Below are 19,500 nucleotides of genomic sequence, written 5' to 3'. Positions count from 1 at the left end.
CACGTATGACACGCCCCTCAAACAGGGCCACATGTATCTGGGTGAGGGCCCTGTGCTGTGTCTGCATCGCTGCCTTGGTTCTGACCCGGGACAGGTCACTCACCTGCATGGAGTAGTTGGCTCCAACTTTCACCAGGTTCTTGATGAGCTCGGCGCTGTGCTGGAAGTGGATGTTTGCTGGAAATGAAGAAGACAAACGTCAGCAGAAGTCAACAGGGAAGACGTGACGGCTGCTGCTGGCAGGAAGGAAACACCGCGACCATCTGGGCGTGTTTTCCTCCGGATCCCTGCATCAACTCTGATGACCTACTTTCCTTTGATCTTTTGATTAAAAAGCATTCCCCTCGTTACCTCTGGGGACGGATCGCCGCTTTAAACTCAGCGGTGATGCATGACAGATACAGTCTACTCATAGTACCGTTCTCTCACCGTCTGCTGTGGCGTGCACCAGCATCAGCGTCTGCTCCCGTAGCGTGTGGACGTTCTGCAGCACACTGGAAAACTGTGGGGAAGAAAAGCTGGTGAGAAAACAGGAGAGCAACGGCAACGAGTCAAACATGAGGTGCTGAAAAGACGATGGGACGGCGTGGAGGGGAGACGCAGACAGCGACCGCAGCCCGAAGTAGCAACAAGTCAACTTCCTGTGCAGGTTCTCCACTGACGCCGTAGCAAAGACTTCTATAACCAGCAGGAACCAAGACGACGAGCAGCGAGCAGATCCATGGTGACCTTGTTGTTTCAGGAAAGATGTCGTGATGATGTCGTCTGTAGCTAAGCTGATGAGCGCCTGACCACAGCACGTTACAGTGACGGAACCTGCTGCTCATTACAGTTTAATTTACAAAACCACAACGCTTCTCCCTCGTCTGTGTCCTGGACAACCAGGCAAGCAGGCTGACCCCAACAAGTTGGGCTGAGGAGGAGGGAGATGAAACAGGATGGAGTTTTCACTCTGGAACGTCAAAGTTGAGTTCTTTCGTGAGCAAAGACGCATCAGACGAGGATGCGACGAGGAGCTGCTGGCAGATGTGGAAGCGTTTGCTCAGAACAGATGTGTTGTTCGGTTGTTGACTCTGTGCTTGTCGAGGTTTTATTCTGATCCTCCCCCCTTCCCTCGGCAGTGGGAAACCCCTGCGATGGGGGGGCCTGGCAGCAGCTTCAGAGCCTGGGCGTGATCACGGGAGAACCACCAAAGCCACGCAAACCCGCTAACATGAAAAGCACATAGAGCCTGGCGGTGTGTTCGTGATGTCACAGCAAGTGGAGTCTAAAGATGTGTGTATGTGTGTGTGAGCACACACCTGATACCTGCTGTCGTCCCGTAAAGGCATGCCCAGGTATCTCTCGGAGAACGCCGACGCTGGACAAATGAGAGAGCAGAGCTCACGTCAGTGTCCTGGTCCCAGTGTTCTTCCACCTCCTGCCTGGTTCTCCTGACATGTTCTCTTGCTGATCAGCTGATAGATCCCCTGATCTACTCACCGTAGAGCTTCCAGTCGCTCACCGGTGACATGGCACATGCACACTTGAAGAGACTGTCGGTGGACTTGAGCATCATCAGCGTTATGTAGGCTCCGTAACCCTGAGGGATGACATCACTCAGTTCTTCAAACACAAACACTTGAATGAAACTGCTGCTGGAGAGCCTCTCCACATGCTGGCATGTCACCTCCCCATGGAGGAACACGCCTGTTGCTAGGCAGCAACGTGTGGTCTGAATATGAGACAGAGTTGATCAGTTTTCTCGCTAATTAGAGAAGACAGACTCACCTTTCCAAACACGGCTATCCGCGTTTTGTCGACATATGGAAACTTCATCATGTATCTGGGGACACATACAGTGAGATGTGAGGTCAAAGGTCATAATCCACAGACGTGAACTTTCACATGTGAAGAGAGATAGTGTGACAGCGTACTCGACCGCAGCAATCTGGTCCTGAACGTCAACCGTCCCCAGTCTCTGGTGGACCTCGTGCAGGACCCTCTGGCCCTGGAAGCCGCTGCCCCGCCCGTCAAGACGGGCCACAATCACATTGTCTGAACTGACCAGCACCGAGTCCCAGCTGAGACCGAAGCGGTCGCTCACAGTCTGACCACCGGGGGCGCCGTCACTGATTAGAGACCAAACACACCAGGAGAACAGGGCAGGCTCAGACACGACCACCGTCAGTCTTTGTAAATGGCGCTAAGCTCCTGTTGAGCCAGGCTCAGCTGCAGGCTGAGAAGTGAAGCCTCACACTGAAGGTGTGTCTGACAGCAAAGCAAGAGCAGGCTATGAAAAGACAAAACAAAGATCTGTACGAATCAACAACTTGGGTACGAGATCATGTGATCGTCTCCATCAGGAGGACAGAGGAGCTCCCGCTGATGCTGGTTACAGCTACCAACCAGACGCTCCACGGCTTTGTTTGTAAAACTCATGCAGGAACTTTGTGTTCATCTTCTGAGGCTCCATAGACACAACAATGTGTTAAAATGTGACTTGACGTCAGATCACAACTGCAGCGTCTCTGTTAACATTCACTCATCGTACGTACACCAGCAACAGCAGCCCGTAGTGGCGAGAATCTGAGAAGTCCGGAGGGTAGGACACTTTCAGAGGTAAGTCTGCACGGAGACAAAAACACAACACGTATCATAAATCCCATGCACGCGTGTGAGCCAGAGATTCGTCCCTGACTCACAGTAACACAACAGAAACTCTTGATTCTCACCAAAATGTTCCATTGGAACGTTCCTGAAGTCGGTCAGCTGGATCCTTTTGTACTTCAAAGCAGCTTTCAGCAGCGAGTTGTTCTCCAGGATGTAGTAATCTGAGCAGAGTGCAAACATTTCCACAGGAAGAACCGCGAATGACCAAGCTAACCCTCCGTCTCCTTCAGAGCTCCATTACAAACTTTTAGGATCCACATTTATGACAGAAAAAGCAAAACTTGGATCAAATGTGTGGTTTGGGGTGAACAGGGCTGCCTTTCAGCAGCTCGTGTTCATCTGGTCCTGACTGGTTCCATGCACGTTCTTCCAGTCAGGAGGCAGTTTTCTGCCTCGCCATTTCTCCTCACCACTCTCTGATTCATTCATTTTTCCATTCAAAGCAGCTAAATGAAATGGAACTCATCCAGCATTTCTAATGGAAAACCCCAAATCAATAGAGGCGTCATTATGAAGGCGCCGCGGGCCTGGAGCTCCCAGCTGTGGACCGAGGCTCCAGCCAGCCCCCCCAGGCGCATCGCTCGCCCTCCGCAGCACAGCTGTTAACTTTTGGGAGGAAAAAATAAAAGGGAGACACACACAGAGTAGAGTGTGCTCAGTGTGTGTGTGTGTGTGTGTGTGTGTGTGTGTGTGTGTGTCTATATTCTACATTCATCTGATGATTTCCTACGATCGTCCCATGTGACGTTTATCTACTTTTATTAGCCGTATGGATGTGTCCATCAGTCCACTCGTGACAAAAGAAAGAATTGAACAGACGACTACGAACATGGATGCATCTGTTTGTCTGATTGGGATGCAGATTAAATAAAATCCCTCCCGTGCCTGGAAACGGCCACTGTACCGTACACCTGCCAGCGCCTGCTGAGCTAAACATCCTTACTTGAAGTGTTGAGGGTGTGGAGGATCACGGTCGGAGCTCCCGGTCCTGGAAGGAAGAAGATTTTTATTTTAATCTAAAGCTGTGCTGAAACCCTCTCTAATCTCGGAGGATTATAACAAGCAGAACGAGCGCAGGAGTGTTTCCATATGAAACTGATGTTTTTAAACGTGCTGACATAGGTTTCCACTGAGGGGATGGACGCAACAGTGAAGTTCAAGTCATAACTGAGCCTGTGACCTTCCTACAAGACCCTGTGAAACCTCACATTTCTTCTCCGTGTCGACAAGTCAAAATCACAGCTTGTTGACCGCCGCTCTGACTCTACTTCCTGTCCTGTTGCTAGTTTTTGTTGAGGTGTGTCGAGCAGAACAGAGCAGAGAAGAGTAGAGTACAGCAGAGTAGAGTTGAGTAGAGCACAGTAGAGAAGAGTACAGCAGAGTTAAGTAGAGCAGAGTAGAGTAGAGCAGGGCAGAGAAGAGTAGAGCAGAGCAGAGTAGAGTAGAGTAGAGTAGAGAAGAGAAGAGTAGAGCAGAGCAGAATAGAACAGAAGAGAACAGAGTAGAGTAGAGCAGAGTAGAGCAGAACAGAGTAGAGTAGAGCAGAGCAGAACAGAGTAGAGCAGAACAGAGCAGACAAGAGTAGAGCAGAACAGATTAGAGTAGAGCAGAGCAGAACAGAGTAGAGCAGAACAGAGCAGACAAGAGTAGAGCAGAGCAGAGTAGTGCAGAGCAGAGTAGAGTTGAGTAGAGAAGAGAAGAGTAGAGCAGAGCAGAATAGAACAGAACAGAACAGAGTAGAGTAGAGCAGAGTAGAGCAGACCAGAGTAGAGTAGAGCAGAGCAGAACAGAGCAGAACAGAGCAGAGCAGAGTAGAGCAGAGCAGAGCAGAGTAGTGCAGAGCAGAGTAGAGTTGAGTAGAGAAGAGAAGAGTAGAGCAGAGCAGAATAGAACAGAACAGAACAGAGTAGTGCAGAGCAGAGTAGAGTTGAGTAGGACAGAGTAGAGTAGAGCAGAGCAGCCGAGTAGAGCAGAGAAGAGTAGAGTAGAGCAGAACAGAGTAGAGCAGAGTAGAGTAGAAAAGAACAGAGTAGAGCAGAGTAGAGCAGAACAGAGTAGAGCAGAGTAGAGTTGAGTAGAGCAGAGTAGAACAGAGTAGAGCAGAGCAGAGTAGAGCAGAACAGAGCAGACAAGAGGAGAACAGAACATAGTAGAGCAGAACAGAGCAGAACAGAGCAGAGCAGAGTAGAGCAGAAAAGAGTAGAGCAGAGCAGAACAGAGTAGAGCAGAGCAGAGCAGAACAGAGTAGAGCAGAGCAGAACAGAGTAGAGTAGAGTAGAGCAGAGCAGAGTTGAGTAGAGCAGAAAAGAGTAGAGCAGAGTAGAGCAGAGCAGAGTAGAGTAGAGCAGAACAGAGTAGAGCAGAGCAGAACAGAGTAGAGTAGAGTAGAGCAGAGCAGAGTAGAGTAGAGCAGAACAGAGTAGAGCAGAGTAGAGCAGAACAGAGCAGAGCAGAGTAGAACAGAACAGAGCAGACAAGAGTAGAGCAGAACAGAGTAGAGCAGAACAGAGCAGAGTAGAGTACAACAGAGTAGAGTAGAGCAGAACAGAGTAGAGCAGAGTTGAGTAGAGCAGAACAGAGTAGAGTAGAGCAGAGTAGAGCAGAAAAGAGTAGAGCAGAGCAGAACAGAGTAGAGTAGAGCAGAGCAGAACAGAGTAGAGTAGAGCAGAGCAGAGCAGAACAGAGTAGAGCAGAGTAGAGTAGAGTAGAGCAGAGTAGAGCAGAACAGAGTAGAGCAGAACAGAGTAGAGCAGAGTTGAGTAGAGCAGAACAGAGTAGAGCAGAACAGAGTAGAGCAGAACAGAGTAGAGCAGAGTTGAGTAGAGCAGAACAGAGTAGAGTAGAGCAGAGTAGAAAAGAACAGAGTAGAGCAGAGCAGAACAGAGTAGAGTAGAGCAGAGCAGAACAGAGTAGAGCAGAACAGAGCAGAACAGAGTAGAGCAGAGTAGAGCAGAACAGAGTAGAGCAGAGTAGAGCAGAACAGAGAAGAGCAGAGTAGAGCAGAACAGAGTAGAGCAGAGTAGAGCAGAACAGAGCAGAACAGAGTAGAGCAGAACAGAGTAGAGTAGAGCAGAGCAGAACAGAGTAGAGTAGAGCAGAGCAGAACAGAGTAGAGTAGAGCAGAGCAGAACAGAGTAGAGTAGAGCAGAGCAGAGCAGAACAGAGTAGAGCAGAGTAGAGTAGAGCAGAGTAGAGCAGAACAGAGTAGAGCAGAACAGAGTAGAGCAGAGTTGAGTAGAGCAGAACAGAGTAGAGTAGAGCAGAACAGAGTAGAGCAGAACAGAGTAGAGCAGAGTTGAGTAGAGCAGAACAGAGTAGAGCAGAGTTGAGTAGAGCAGAACAGAGTAGAGTAGAGCAGAGTAGAAAAGAACAGAGTAGAGCAGAGCAGAACAGAGTAGAGTAGAGCAGAGCAGAACAGAGTAGAGCAGAGTAGAGCAGAACAGAGTAGAGCAGAACAGAGCAGAACAGAGTAGAGCAGAGTAGAGCAGAACAGAGCAGAACAGAGTAGAGCAGAGTAGAGCAGAACAGAGAAGAGCAGAGTAGAGCAGAACAGAGCAGAACAGAGTAGAGTAGAGTAGAGCAGAACAGAGCAGAACAGAGTAGAGCAGAGTAGAGCAGAACAGAGCAGAACAGAGTAGAGTAGAGCAGAGCAGAACAGAGTAGAGTAGAGCAGAGCAGAGCAGAACAGAGTAGAGCAGAGTAGAGTAGAGTAGAGCAGAGTAGAGCAGAACAGAGTAGAGCAGAGTTGAGTAGAGCAGAACAGAGTAGAGTAGAGCAGAAAAGAGTAGAGCAGAACAGAGTAGAGCAGAGTTGAGTAGAGCAGAACAGAGTAGAGCAGAGTTGATTAGAGCAGAACAGAGTAGAGTAGAGCAGAGTAGAAAAGAACAGAGTAGAGCAGAGCAGAACAGAGTAGAGTAGAGCAGAGCAGAACAGAGTAGAGTAGAGCAGAGCAGAACAGAGTTGAGAAGAGCAGAGAAATCATTTATTAATCCCTTGCAGGATGGATGGTTAATTACACACCCAAATTGCCTGACAGCTCTCACAAATAATCCCAATCTGGAGTGGCTGACCCTGATAAAGGCACACATCAGAGTTCCACCATGCACACACATTGGTTGTGTATGTTGGCTAAACTGAGCAGTCCCTTGTCCAAATGGAGGCAGAGTCCCAACCCAGGATCTCTATCGCTTTTGGGAACAGGAACGCGGTTCTTGTCTGATCGATGCCGACCTGCTTTGATTCCACACCTCTCACTGAGAGACGACAAACTGTTCTACGGCGTGCTGTTAGCATGTGTGAGGTGGCACCTTTACAGTGGAGGATGACGTGCTGGTGGGTGGGGCTGAGCGAGGCGTCAAAGTACAGGCAGTGAGCTTTGTTCAGCTCACAGGTGAGACACTGGCGAGGGAACAAGCCCACCGTCTTCACACTGAAAGACAGAAGAAGCCTCATTAATCAGGGAGCCGATGAGCTCTTCATCTGTCCAGCTGCGCTCATCTCTCTTCTCTGCTCTTTTACATGAACGACGATTATTCAACACCCATCAAAGCGTTTACATGAGATGCTTCTAGAATATTCAGGTTCCAGACCAAAGTCTGATGACTGAAGACACGCCCCCCGTGACATCACCAGGCTCTGATCTCAGAGGTGTGTGTGACGCTGGCGTCGTGAAGACGTTTGACATCTCTGATGAGTGAGATCAAACAAGTTGACAGCACCCTTCAGGACTGCGACCACCACCAGAGTATGAGTACTAGTACAAACCTGAAAAGTTGCCTCCGCCGTGGCGAACCCTCCGTACTCAGGAAGTATCTGCCAGGAGGAAACAACAACATGAACTTGACTCTGGTTTCTTGTCTCACAGGAGTTGAGATGTTTGAGGAGCAACAGCAGCAGCAGGACTGCTACGTTCTACTCAGGTATTCTAGATGTTTCTAGAAGAAACTTTCAACTCACAGGTTGTCTGTGTTTTCGTCGTAGGCGATGATCTTGGTCACCTCCCAGTTCCCTGACGTCAGGTGCCGGACTTCGTTCTGATCTGCTCTGAACTGAGACAAACAGGGGAGTGAGTGAGTCGGGGCCTCCTGCCAGCGCTGCTCTGCATGTGGGTCACTGGTTCAGGTTTGGGTAAATCTCCAGGAGTGTAGGCAGTGTGTGTGTGTGTGTGTGTGTGTGTGTGTGTGTGTGTGTGTGTGTGTGTGTGTGTGTGTGTGGTCAGAACGACAGCAAACATGAACCACTCCAGCAGCTACAGTTGGCAGAATAGTTCAAGTCTTCACTTTGAGTGAAGTCTAGGGAAGCTGACTCTCCTCTCCTGTCCATCCTCAAGTCCCAGTGGACGTTCCTGAGGTATCAGGTTAGCTGGAGTGGGACAGATGGACGGGAACCCAGTGACATCACACCTCAAGCAAACAAGACAACGTATGTGATCCCACTAGAACAGGATCAGAGTTCCAGCTGGTGCACCAACCACACGGCTGCTGTCGTGGTAGATGGAGGGCCAATGGTGCAACGTGAGCTTGTACTAGTTGTCCTTCAGGGGATCCCAGGGGGATGCGTAGACCAACCAAGAGCTTAATTATGTGTTGCTGGGGTAATTAAGGACTGAGTTATCATCCAGGATACTTCAATCGACAGCTGTTAGCTAAAAGCTAGCCTGTGTTGGTAAGAACGTGATAAAGCAGAAGAACCGTGAAAGCACGAGTGAACACAGAAACAGACAGCCAATGATGTGAAGGTTAACATCAGCTCTTCAGAGCAAAGCTGCACGGCTGACTAGCTGGCTAACATGCTAACAGGAGATGCTAATGTGCTGTCACACTTGGTTCCCCCTCATTCTAAGTCCGATCAATGTGCTCCGCAGTTTAAAACCTGCAGAGAACACAAACACACATGTTCACACACACACGACTGCTTCATCAACTGTTCCATGAGTTCCCGCCATGGTTCTGCTGCTGTCACGTCTTCCTTCTCTGTTAAGAAACCGTGTTTACTGATGTCAGTTCTAAGTTTGCTAGCAAAGACTAAACAGTCAGAGAGTCACGAGGCGTACTTCTCTGAGACAGACCTGGAAGGGTGTTTGCAACGGCTTCTGGGGTGAGCAGCTCTGTAACTCTCAAGATCCACAGCCTCGCACCTCTGCCTGAACCCTTTCTCTTTTTGTTGAATCTCATAGCCTCCAAAGTAATACTGGTTCTTCTGTGGCTCATGCTCCACCCTCCAGCAGGTCCGGTCACATCAGCCTGATGGCTGTCAACTAACCCTGCACACCCTGAGGTCGACAGAGAAGCAGCGGCGGACCGTCACCTGTGTGGTGAGCATGGCGATGTGATGAAACTCTCCACGTCCTCCTTGTTTGACTGGAACGGTCAAGAAGAATCTTTGTCCGTCTTTGGAGAACACTGGTTCTTGATTCTGCAGAGAACAAAGAAGTCAGGAAAGTAGTTCCGGCTGCGTGTCTGATTCTAAATTACAATTTCCTGTTATGTTGAATTATTCCACAACAAACATACACAACCCTCAATCCATGAAAGCAGGAAAAGACATTTTGGACAAAATACTATTCAGTGACTTTTGACAGAGGCGGCCTGGTGGAGCAGTGGTCCTCCCTGTGGCCCCCATCAAGAAGGTTGTGGGTGGAGCCCCGGCTGCAGCACGGGGTCTTTCTGGGTGAGTCTCCATGTTCTCCCTGTTCCTGCTGGGTTCTCTCTGGTACTCCAGCTTCCTCCACAGTCCAAAGACATCAAGAGGGACCAGGTTAATCCAGACTCTAAATTGACTGTAGGCGTGGCTGGGAGAGCCAATGGTTGTCTGTCTCTATGTGTTGGCCCTGCTATGGACTGGTGACCTGTCCAGGGGGAAGGCTGCTGGGATAGGCTCCACCCCCCCACCTCCCCGCGACCCTAAACAGGAATAAGTGGAAGACGATGGACGGATGGACTTTTGACAGGGCTATGCTAACACTTCAGCTTCTACCACTCATTATGCTAAGCTAACTAGCATGGGTCTCAGCTCCCTTCTGTGTGGGTTGTCTAGATGTGTTTTATTTTTTTTAATTTTTTTTACTCTTTAGCATACATACATACGTATATATATATATATATATATATATATATATGTGTATGTATGTATGTGTGTGTGTGTGTGTGTGTGTGTGTGTGTGTGTGTGTGTGTGTATCTCCTCTATGATTTCAGAGTTACCAGTGACGTCACTGAGTGCTGCTGTGTGATAATAGCCTCTGTACCCAATGAAAACAGTTCTGTGGGACATTTTTTATGAACAAATATTCATTTTGCCTGCAGGTGGATGAACGGGAAGTTAGCGTAGCCACAGAGAGGAAACACTGCTGCTAGCAACAAGCCGGGCCTCCCCTGGTTCAGCTGGTTTGGTTCTCCACAGGCTGCAGAGTGACCCTCCAATATACCACAGTCGTCCCTCACATACTTCCTCCTGTGCTGCTCTCTACGCTCGTCCAACAATGTTTCCCTCTGTATTTCAGACATTTTTCCAGCTGAAGCAGAGCAGCAGCAGCAGGAAGGACTACAACTCCCTGCAGTCTCTCTCTGCCGTCTATTGAATGGAGGGTCTGCATGAGTCCGTCCATCTGCTGCTCAGCAGTTGGAGGAATGGGGGGGTGAACGGAGCTGTTTGCAGAAATGTGAGTGGCTACAAAGCAGCACTGCAGCGCGTTCTTGAAAAGTCTGGAGAACGCCATGTGTGAGGGAGAGAGCCTCACCTGCTTGGACAGCCAGAGCTCCGAGGTTTCTTCATGTCTCTAAAAGAGATGTCAGAGCAAAGACGTTAATTCACACGGACCTCCCTTTCACACAACCGGCGTCTGGTTAGTCATGAACAACAGCGCAGGGATGCACGATGATCATTTCTTATTTGCACTAAACACTTTGTTCTCTGCCATTGTTTTTTTTCCTTTTTCTTCCTCAGAGTTCTCCACAGAACATAAACTCTAAAAGACAGGTTCGTTCAAGTCTGGTCACAGCGAGAACCAGGGGGAGGGTCGCCAGCTACCCACTGGTTCCATTCAAATACGCTGATTCATACGTTAACACCAGATGTGTTCATCAGGTGTTATAAAGGCTTTGTGTATTAAGGAGAACCAGAACGCGATGATGCATTTCAACCCGCTGAGCTGAGGAATGAGCCCCTCAAAGCCGCCTCACCACCAACAGATGAACCACTGTTGTCTTTACGCTTTGATCCTCTTTAACGGGTAGAACACAGCAGACAGGAACAATGTGCTGGGTCCAGCACCCTCAGAGCGTCACCACTGTCAGGGACTGAAAACACAGCGTATCGGCAGGTTTTCATCTTTCTGACAGTCCTCGATGAGTCCAAGTACGTTTCCTTCAGGGAAAATAACAAAATCAAAGCTTGAAATTATGATATTTACACACCCCAGTCACTCTAACAAAGCAGGGTGCTGAATCTACAAGGGAGGCAGTTAATGACACACTCTCAGAGTTCCTCTGGAGCGCTGTCCTTGCCTCATATTCGTTTTCTACAGTTCATCACTTCCATTTAAAATTCTGCCAACAACGAATGAACGTCTCAGTGAGAACAGCAAAAACAGAGCTGACGTGCTGCAAACGCCACACACGCTTGTGTTTTAAATTGGAACGGAGATAAAGATCCAAAGCTGTCAGACGTGTTCTGAAGAAACAGGCACACACGGACGTTCAACACGCAAGAGCAGAACGAAGAACATCTTTGGACTTGAGAGTCGGACCTGGATGGCCACATACTGAGCTGCAGGGGCTGCGTTCTCCAAACCACCTTGAGAACAAATCTCATCGTAAATATAGAACTGTACTGACATACACACACACACACACACACACACACACACTCACACACACACACACACACCGTGACGCAGGCTCCAGTGGTGGTGTCACACACAGTCAGGATGGAGATGTTCTGGGCTCGGTTCAACCACCTGACCGACGTCCTGGTCTTGCTGATCCATTTCACCATCATCACGTAATGCTCCCTGAGAGACAAGCACCAGGGTTAATTCCACCTTAACACAAGGAGAAAGAGTGCTTGATGAGTATTTCAGCTACACTGAAGAGTCGCAGCCATTCAGAGGTGCTAAAGCTGAGGCTGCTCTCCAGCCGTGTGAAGCTGGAAGACTCAAACTGAATGTTCCTGAAAATGGGGGCGAGATGAGTCCGCGTCAAGGATGACCATTAACTTCCTGCTTCCTGATCCTAAAGACTTAAGCGGATTACGTGGCCGTCGCACGGCAGCCTGTGATGTCTCGTCACGCGCCACTCAAAGACAGCAGGGCTCCGGCTGCCTCATCGCCTCTCGTGTTTAAGTTGTCAAAGTTTGCCAAAGCAGCCAATTCTAAAGTTTATTCTACAATCCTACAATCCTACAATCCTACAATTCTACAATTCTACAATCCTACAATTCTACAATTCTACAATCCTACAATCCTACAATTCTACAATCCTACAATTCTACAATTCTACAATCCTACAATTCTACAATTCTACTATCCTACAATTCTACAATCCTACAATCCTACAATTCTACAATCCTACAATCCTACAATTCTACAATTCTACAATCCTACAATTCTACAATCCTACAATCCTACAATTCTACAATCCTACAATTCTACAATTCTACAATTCTACAATCCTACAATTCTACAATTCTACAATCCTACAATTCTACAATTCTACAATCCTACAATCCTACAATCCTACAATTCTACAATTCTACAATCCTACAATCCTACAATTCTACAATTCTACAATCCTACAATTCTACAATTCTACAATTCTACAATTCTACAATTCTACAGTTTCATTTAGCAGACGCTTTTGTCCAAAGCGACGTTCAACACAAGCAAGAATTTAGACTTAATTAAGGAAAAGTCCATAGGAAGCGCAAAAGTGCTTCAGTTGTGATTTGGTCACAGGTACTGCCATCTAGTGGCAGAAAAAGTGTCGCCCCCCCCCCCCCCACTTTTTTTTTTTTTTTTTATATAACAAACATACAACATGACACAACCCAGTTAGTGCTACATGGTCACTAAGTGCTGGGTCTTGGACCCTCTGACTGATTCTACCCCAAAGAGGAGCAGAGTCAGGTTCAGTGCCTCGGTGCTCTCTGAACAATTGAGTCTTCAATTGACTCTTAAAAGTAGAAAGGGACTCAGCAGAACGCACAGAGTTCAGTAGTTGGTTCCACCATTTGGGAACAACAGAAGAGAAGAGTCTGGCTAGAGATTTGGAGCAGCGCTGGGCTGGAAGCACCAGGCGTCTTTGGCATGCATTTGACAGACAAAGCGCTACGGTGGTGGCGGCAGCGGCGGTGTTCTCTTCTCACCGTAGTTTGAGGCTCTCCGGGGGCATCAGCTCCAGCGTGTGCGTCGGCCCGTAAAGATTGACCACGTACAGCTTCACCGCCGGGTTGGGTTGGCCAGCCTGCACGCAGACACATCGTCCAGACTTCAGGCTCAAGCTCAACATCATCACTGATCCACCACCCATCAAGCGCTGCAGTGATGAGGTGAGTTAGCATGAAGAATTCTGTAAAAGCCCACACAGGTAGATGCTGGCACCTGTGTTACTGCTGAGAACCTGTCTCAGAACACGCCGCAGGCTGAAAGAACACAAATCCAGGTTACAATCACAACATCTGAATGTTGTTCCACGTGCGCTGGAGGACAAACCCTCCGTCAGACACCAGCGTTCATCTTTAGCTTCTGAGGATAATTTCTGGCATGTTTGAGGAGCGGCTGCTGCCTTCAGTGCGACACCAGCAGGTGAGCGGAGCCACTGGTGCCGCCCCCAGGAATCTTCCAGCTTCATGGATTCAAGTGCTGAAAAAACTTGACATTTAATTGTCACGATGAGGAAAAAGACACAAATGAAGCAGCAGACGTGCAGCAGCTGAGGTGGGAGCCCAGCTGCTGTGTTTACCGGCTGTTGTGGTTGTGTTTGTCTCCCCTGCTACAAGCTAAACGCTCGCTGGTGCACTCGAGAAAAAGTCATCACAGTAATGACTGCAAAGGTCACAAGAGCAAATCTAACATCATTAACTTTGGTAACAATTTAATTCCACTTCAGGAGGAAATAAGCTGCTGTAAACAGCATCAACAAAACTGAGCTGGGTTTGATTTTGAGTGGATGTGAAACTGGACTGGCAGCCACGCGGCTGGTTTGACTGTCGGTGTTTTGCTACGATCATAAAGCAGCACAGGAACGACTGATGGCCAATCACTGAGGCTTTCATGTTCCAGACATCCAGGAGTCATGGACGGCACTGAGGCTTAATTACGTTCTGTAGTGTGGAAGAACAAATGTGTGTGAGAACATTTTATAACTGACAAAAAAGACATTAGCGGTGCTGCTCTGCTCGGGCCCTCTGATGCTCACCTTGGGGTAGGGGTACTGCTTTCCTTTAGGATACACGGTCCCGGTGAAGCGGGGTAGAGCCATGTTGGGAACCAGACTGTCGTTGAGGACCAGGAAGGCTAGCCTCTCCCCGTCGGGTGACCACCAGTGAGCCACGTGGGTCTGAAGGATCTCCTCTGAAGGAGCAGACACTGACATTAGGCAGGTGCACACTTGGCAGGAGCCTGAACCACCGCAGTCTCAGTTAGAAACACCCAGGAATCATCAACAAGCACAATTCTGGAACGCCAGCATCAGCCATCAGGAACCAGACCCACGGTCCCATAAAGGGGTCCGGTTCAACCAGACCAACCTCCTATAGATGTTGGCGCAGGACACAAACGGTGGCCCTGATGTGCGGGGGGGTGAAAGCGTGGAGAGTCCAGGGTCAGACAGGTTAGCAGCAGAGTCGAAGAGGAGGGATCAAAGACCACAGTCCTTAAACGCACTTATTAAGATTTCCTGCCAGAATTTTAAGATTTACATCATCTTCTCCTCTCCGTTGAGACCCGCCAGAGCTGACAAGTGTGAACAGACTGTTTGCTTTCAGGTCTCACCGGCGGGACCAGGAGAGGCCAGGCCGGTGGGACCAGGAGAGGGCCAGGCCGGCGGGACCAGTAGAGGCCAGGCCGGCGGGACCAGGAGAGGCCAAGCCGGCGGGACCAGGAGAGGCCAGGCCGGTGGGACCAGGAGAGGCCAGGCCGGCTGCTCTCATCCCTGCTGTCACCAATGACCATGATGATAAAATGATTTCCTCAGGAAGGAAAATCAAACCGCGTGCAGACCCACTTTGAGAAGCTCCTTGTGTCATTAATCACAGTGAAATAAACCCAACAGGCAAGTGGACGGTGGCTGTGAGGGGCCCCAGAGGTCCCCGCCTCATACCTGAGTCTCCCGCGCTCCTCCTGCACAAACATGTGAACTGCAGGCGTGTTGGACGCACCTTCATAGAGCCAGTCAGCGATGCCGTTGAAGACGACGCCCTCCTTCCCTGAGGACGTCAGCCTGAGCGAGTTGCTCCTCACGTCCGACTGGTAGTAGATGTTATTTTCAAATATGTAGATCTGGAAGGATGAAGCCCACACAGACACAGTCACACAGCCGCCTCTCCCACCTTGTCGGTCCGTCTGAGACGGAAACAGAATCGTTTTCTGGCCTTTCAAGTCTGAGCTCGGACAAAATTAAGAGAAAGGAGACGCAGTGAAAAGCTTGTGTGCGCACGTTCTGCTGTCTGGCTGGAAGCCACCAAAGACCTCATCACCACAGCGCCACGTCTTCACCGGAGCTTCAGAGAAACAATTATTGACAGGAACAGCTGATGGCATTCAAACACGCCATCTGCAAATAGATCGGCTAATTAACAGGAGTGAGGAATGACAATAATCAGCTTCGAGAATTATAGGACTACAGGACTGATCACATCGGAGAGACAGGACCAGTTTGAGCCAAACATCAGGAGCAGGAAGAGACCAGAGCCGCGTCGGGTACGCAGTTTATGCTCCTGTAGGCGGACGTTACTTTAATCTGAGACTGGGAGTCAAAATCACACCAGTTTGAATTCACGGTCGAGTGGGAAGTTGGAAGGACAAAGGACGCTCTGCTGATGCCTGAATAAAGATGGCTCCTGACCTCCAGGGACCTCCTCAGCAGAGACAGGCCGTTATTTACGGCATTTTCTCATCAGCACCAGATGGATTCATCTCAATAACAGGACCAACGCACCACACAAAGTTTCTTCAGATAAGAGAGTTATCGTAGAGACGTAACAAGCTGTGTCATCTCTATAAGTACATGGACTCCCATTTCCAGGAGATTACAGCGTTACGATTTCAGCCTCGCGCCAAACTGTGCCGGACCAGACTCCTGTCCTGGGACGGATCAGGTCCTCTTTCTGACTGCTAAATATTTGATGCTGGATCCGGCAGGCAGCTGGAGGCTCTCTGTGGGGGGTGAGATCCCGCGCTGCCACCTGCACCTGCAGCACCAGATCGTCTACATCGTTACTTTACATGAGGACGTTGAAAAGCCCCGGGACACAGAACCAAGCATCCATTTTCCTGATGCAATTCTCCTGTCCCGACCAGCTGATGAAGTCAGAGTCAGGCTGCGGTGCAGAGGCGTGAGGGCGTCCACTTCATGACAGAAAGAAGCCATGTGACCTTTAGTGTGTTAATTACTGATTCAGTGTGGCGCCGTCCAATTGTTGGTGAATCCAGTCAAATACCATAAAATGACAGTCTGCATGATGGCCACTCGTTTCTCCTTGACAACAAACACTTGACAATCACGAGCGTCAGCTGACTGAGCTCTGGTTACCACCCACTGGAGGGAAACTACAGTAAACACAGGCCGACGGCTTCTGACCAGCTGTTGGCCTTGAACTCCCCAGGCGGCGTACTGCAGGACCGAGTTCACCACCTCAGGAGGGTCCAGCTCCCAAACCTCCCTGCAGACACACATGATGACATCATCAATGAGGCCAACAGGTGGATAACCACACGCACGTGCACACAGACACACACATCGATCTGTCGTTCGTGGCATCAAGTCGCTTCACTTTGAAATCTTTCCTTCTTTTAGTTGACAAAAGTCAGTGACCTGCTGTTGCCAGTGATGGAGGTGAAACTGGAGCTAAAGAATCACATTTCTGCGTAGCAGCCTGGCTCACACGACGAGGGCCAATCACCCCGAAGGCTGACGGAAACACGCAAACATGCACAACACGACTGTTGACTGCTAGCATGTAGCCATGCAGGATCCCCGCCACGCTAACTTCTTAAGCTCACTTCATTTGACATCTGCTGTTCCCGCTACGTGAAATAACACATCTGGAATCCTACTTTGAACTGATTTACCGTGACGCTGAGTATTTCTTTGCTCGTCAGGCTGCGTTCATCATGTCTTAAAAATAATGTATCCTTACGTTCATTCCCTCACGGCTGAACTCGTGGATGAGGAGGTCTATTTCTTTTTTTAAAATGAATCTCATATTTTTTCATCACACCTGAGACACTGCAACTCTGCTTGTGTTGCAGTAATCAGATTACATCTGGAGTGAGGAATCCTCCACTCATGTTCTTTGCTCTGAGCCTTTCATAACGGTCTCATCTGTGCTTTTACCTCACAGGCTGCTTCATTCAACACTCACCGCGTGTGAATGTTGTAGATGCTGTAGGACGCCATGTAGGAGTGGCGGTAAACCTGGAGCAGAGGGAAGCAGAGGGAGCGAGATTAAAGATGGCTGTGTGACACATTAACAAGAGCAGCAGCAGCGCCACAGATAATGACATCATGACAAAGAAACGAAAAGGAAGAAGACATCAAAGCCGCTGCCGGTGCTTCTCGCTGATACAATCTGCAGACAAAGCAATTTGCACGGGTGACAGCTGCAGGTCGACTCAGCGCCGCGAGACGACAGGATGCTCTGGCTGACAATCACAGACTTGAAGGCTCCTTGACGCACGGGCCCACATCTTCACGCTTTTATTGTGAAGATGACACTCACGCAGTCACCTACAGGACCGAGACGCTCTGATGTCATCACCTGGATGCTCCCAGCTCCAGAAGGGGGACGACCGATTCTGCTGTCAACGTCCGACAAGGTAAGACTGATTCTGCTGCTGACGATATTTTCTACTGACGTGGTCCTGGACCTCCTTCGGGAGACGGGTCACAAGATGTTCCCAACCAGTTATGATGACATCAATCGTGATGACGTGAACGACATCAACGGCAGGTTCAGCCCTGCTTCCTGAAGAGAAACGTGATGTGTTGGCTGTTGTTTGTTGGTTAGCATGTCTGCTGCTATTCTTCTAATATCTCCTCTCCATTGACACCTCAAAGGTCCCGCCCAGCAGCTCTCAGGGACGCGGCCACTTGACAACTTGAACAGCGGCACAATGGCGTCCGTGCTGGCGAACATTCATACCAGCAGGCATCGTCCCTGAAGCAGCAGCCGCCAATCAAAGCAGCCCATCTGAGATGTATTTACAGTCTCACCATTAGACGCGCAGCTGCTGGTTCTCATCAGAACATCTGACATCAGTGGGATAGTCAGTGGCTGTCTAAGAGAGCAGGTGGGCGCCACGTCCATCTGTGACGCCCCTCAATCCTTCTCCTGTGCGTCCTCCCATCAGCCCTTGAGGCAGGAAGGAACATACCCTCTATTTTGGCCGATATTCATCAATAAACCTAGGAGGGGAAGAACGTTTCTGATCGAGTGTAATGGATGTAATGTTACGCCTTATTCACCCATTCATTCTCACTCACACACCGATGGTGGAGGCTGCCAGCCTACTCACATGGAGCACCTTGGGATTTGTAGTCCAGCTCCTGTTGGACTACAAACATCCCTGACATGCTGTCTTCCAACTGGACTACAAAAGTACATTTCCCCCCAGACTGGTGACCCGTCCAGGGTGAACCACGCCTCTCACCCAATGTCACCTGGGATAGGCTCCACCCCACCCCCCACCCCGTGACCCTTAAAGGATAAGGGGTATAGAAAATGGATGGATGAATGGATGGATGAATGGATGGATGAGTGGGTAGATGAGTGGACGGATGAATGGGTGGATGGATGGGTGGATGGATGGATGAGTGGACGGATGAATCAGTGCTGCACTCTGTCAGCCTTTGTCCTGGCTTCTTCGACATCAGACATCCCTGCAGTGAAATGGTTCCGGTCCCGACCGCACAGCTGCAGCCTCCAGCAAGTCGCAGGTTCGATTCCAGGCTTGATTCTTCGCAGCACGTTTCCTAACCTGTGTATCCTGACTCCCACATCAGTGCTGAACAAAGACTGAAGATGCCCCTAAAAACGTATTCTCACGATATGTATCACCAAACCCATGACCAGAATGACATCTGGTAGCTCCCAGTAGTTCAGGACCAAACCAGTCCAGCGGGGAACATTCTGCTGTTCGTCTTTTCCAGACAAAGCCAATGTTTGCACTGGCAGCCAGCAACACCTTGACATGTGGTTCCAGAGAGCAGAAGAGTAGTGAATCAGTCGGTCCTCTCCCACGCAACCAGCTCTTCTCTGTGCCCTCACAGGAAATGGAAGAGATGATTAAATCACACCAAGACCAGGAGTCACATGTCAAAAACATCCCCCATCAGGTTGCTGGTGTACGATTTAACCTGCTGATCCACCAAGATGTCAGGAGATGACATCTACACACTGATAAGGAGGAAGATGAAGAGCTTTACAAGACTAAAAATACCAGGCTGTTGTCAGACGTGACAAACAGGAATCCCAGAGATTATGAGCTTTTGTCAAGCTTAATCACTCCCAGGTATGAATGCAGGCCGATAACGTAATCTGACAGATCCGTACGGCTACAAGAGCTTCCTGTGGCACCTTGTCTCCTGCAGATCCACTAACTTGACCTGCTCAAGGCTTCAGCCTGTCAGTGT

At 49.4% G+C, this 19,500-nt stretch overlaps 1 protein-coding gene across 5 annotated transcripts in view; it reads right to left on the bottom strand.

Annotated features, from left to right (window-relative positions):
- The window catches only part of dpp10 (dipeptidyl-peptidase 10 (non-functional)), a 105,580-nt gene that overhangs the window by 2,752 nt on the left and 83,328 nt on the right, over positions 1-19,500 (bottom strand). For all 5 annotated transcript variants that reach the window (XM_086219493.1, XM_086219491.1, XM_086219494.1 and 2 more), the window contains exons 6-25: positions 17,231-17,283; positions 16,447-16,528; positions 15,026-15,146; positions 14,065-14,219; positions 13,013-13,110; positions 11,537-11,660; positions 10,389-10,427; positions 8,959-9,066; positions 7,609-7,700; positions 7,417-7,464; positions 6,960-7,081; positions 3,596-3,640; positions 2,715-2,813; positions 2,538-2,607; positions 1,917-2,111; positions 1,771-1,825; positions 1,483-1,582; positions 1,302-1,360; positions 430-502; positions 104-177 (exon numbers count right to left, since the gene is read on the bottom strand). In XM_086219493.1, the coding sequence (XP_086075619.1) occupies positions 104-177; positions 430-502; positions 1,302-1,360; positions 1,483-1,582; positions 1,771-1,825; positions 1,917-2,111; positions 2,538-2,607; positions 2,715-2,813; positions 3,596-3,640; positions 6,960-7,081; positions 7,417-7,464; positions 7,609-7,700; positions 8,959-9,066; positions 10,389-10,427; positions 11,537-11,660; positions 13,013-13,110; positions 14,065-14,219; positions 15,026-15,146; positions 16,447-16,528; positions 17,231-17,283 (1,812 nt within the window). The remainder of the gene's footprint in view (positions 1-103; positions 178-429; positions 503-1,301; positions 1,361-1,482; positions 1,583-1,770; positions 1,826-1,916; positions 2,112-2,537; positions 2,608-2,714; positions 2,814-3,595; positions 3,641-6,959; positions 7,082-7,416; positions 7,465-7,608; positions 7,701-8,958; positions 9,067-10,388; positions 10,428-11,536; positions 11,661-13,012; positions 13,111-14,064; positions 14,220-15,025; positions 15,147-16,446; positions 16,529-17,230; positions 17,284-19,500) is intronic.

The sequence above is a fragment of the Aulostomus chinensis genome, chromosome 12 (genome assembly GCF_037954235.1).
Source record: "Aulostomus chinensis isolate RoL2024-O1b breed Wild chromosome 12, RoL_Achi_v1.0, whole genome shotgun sequence".
In the NCBI taxonomy this organism is placed as follows: Eukaryota; Metazoa; Chordata; class Actinopteri; order Syngnathiformes; family Aulostomidae; genus Aulostomus; species Aulostomus chinensis.
Note: the sequence above shows the minus strand (reverse complement) of the source record. Positions and strands in the feature narration are given on the sequence as shown.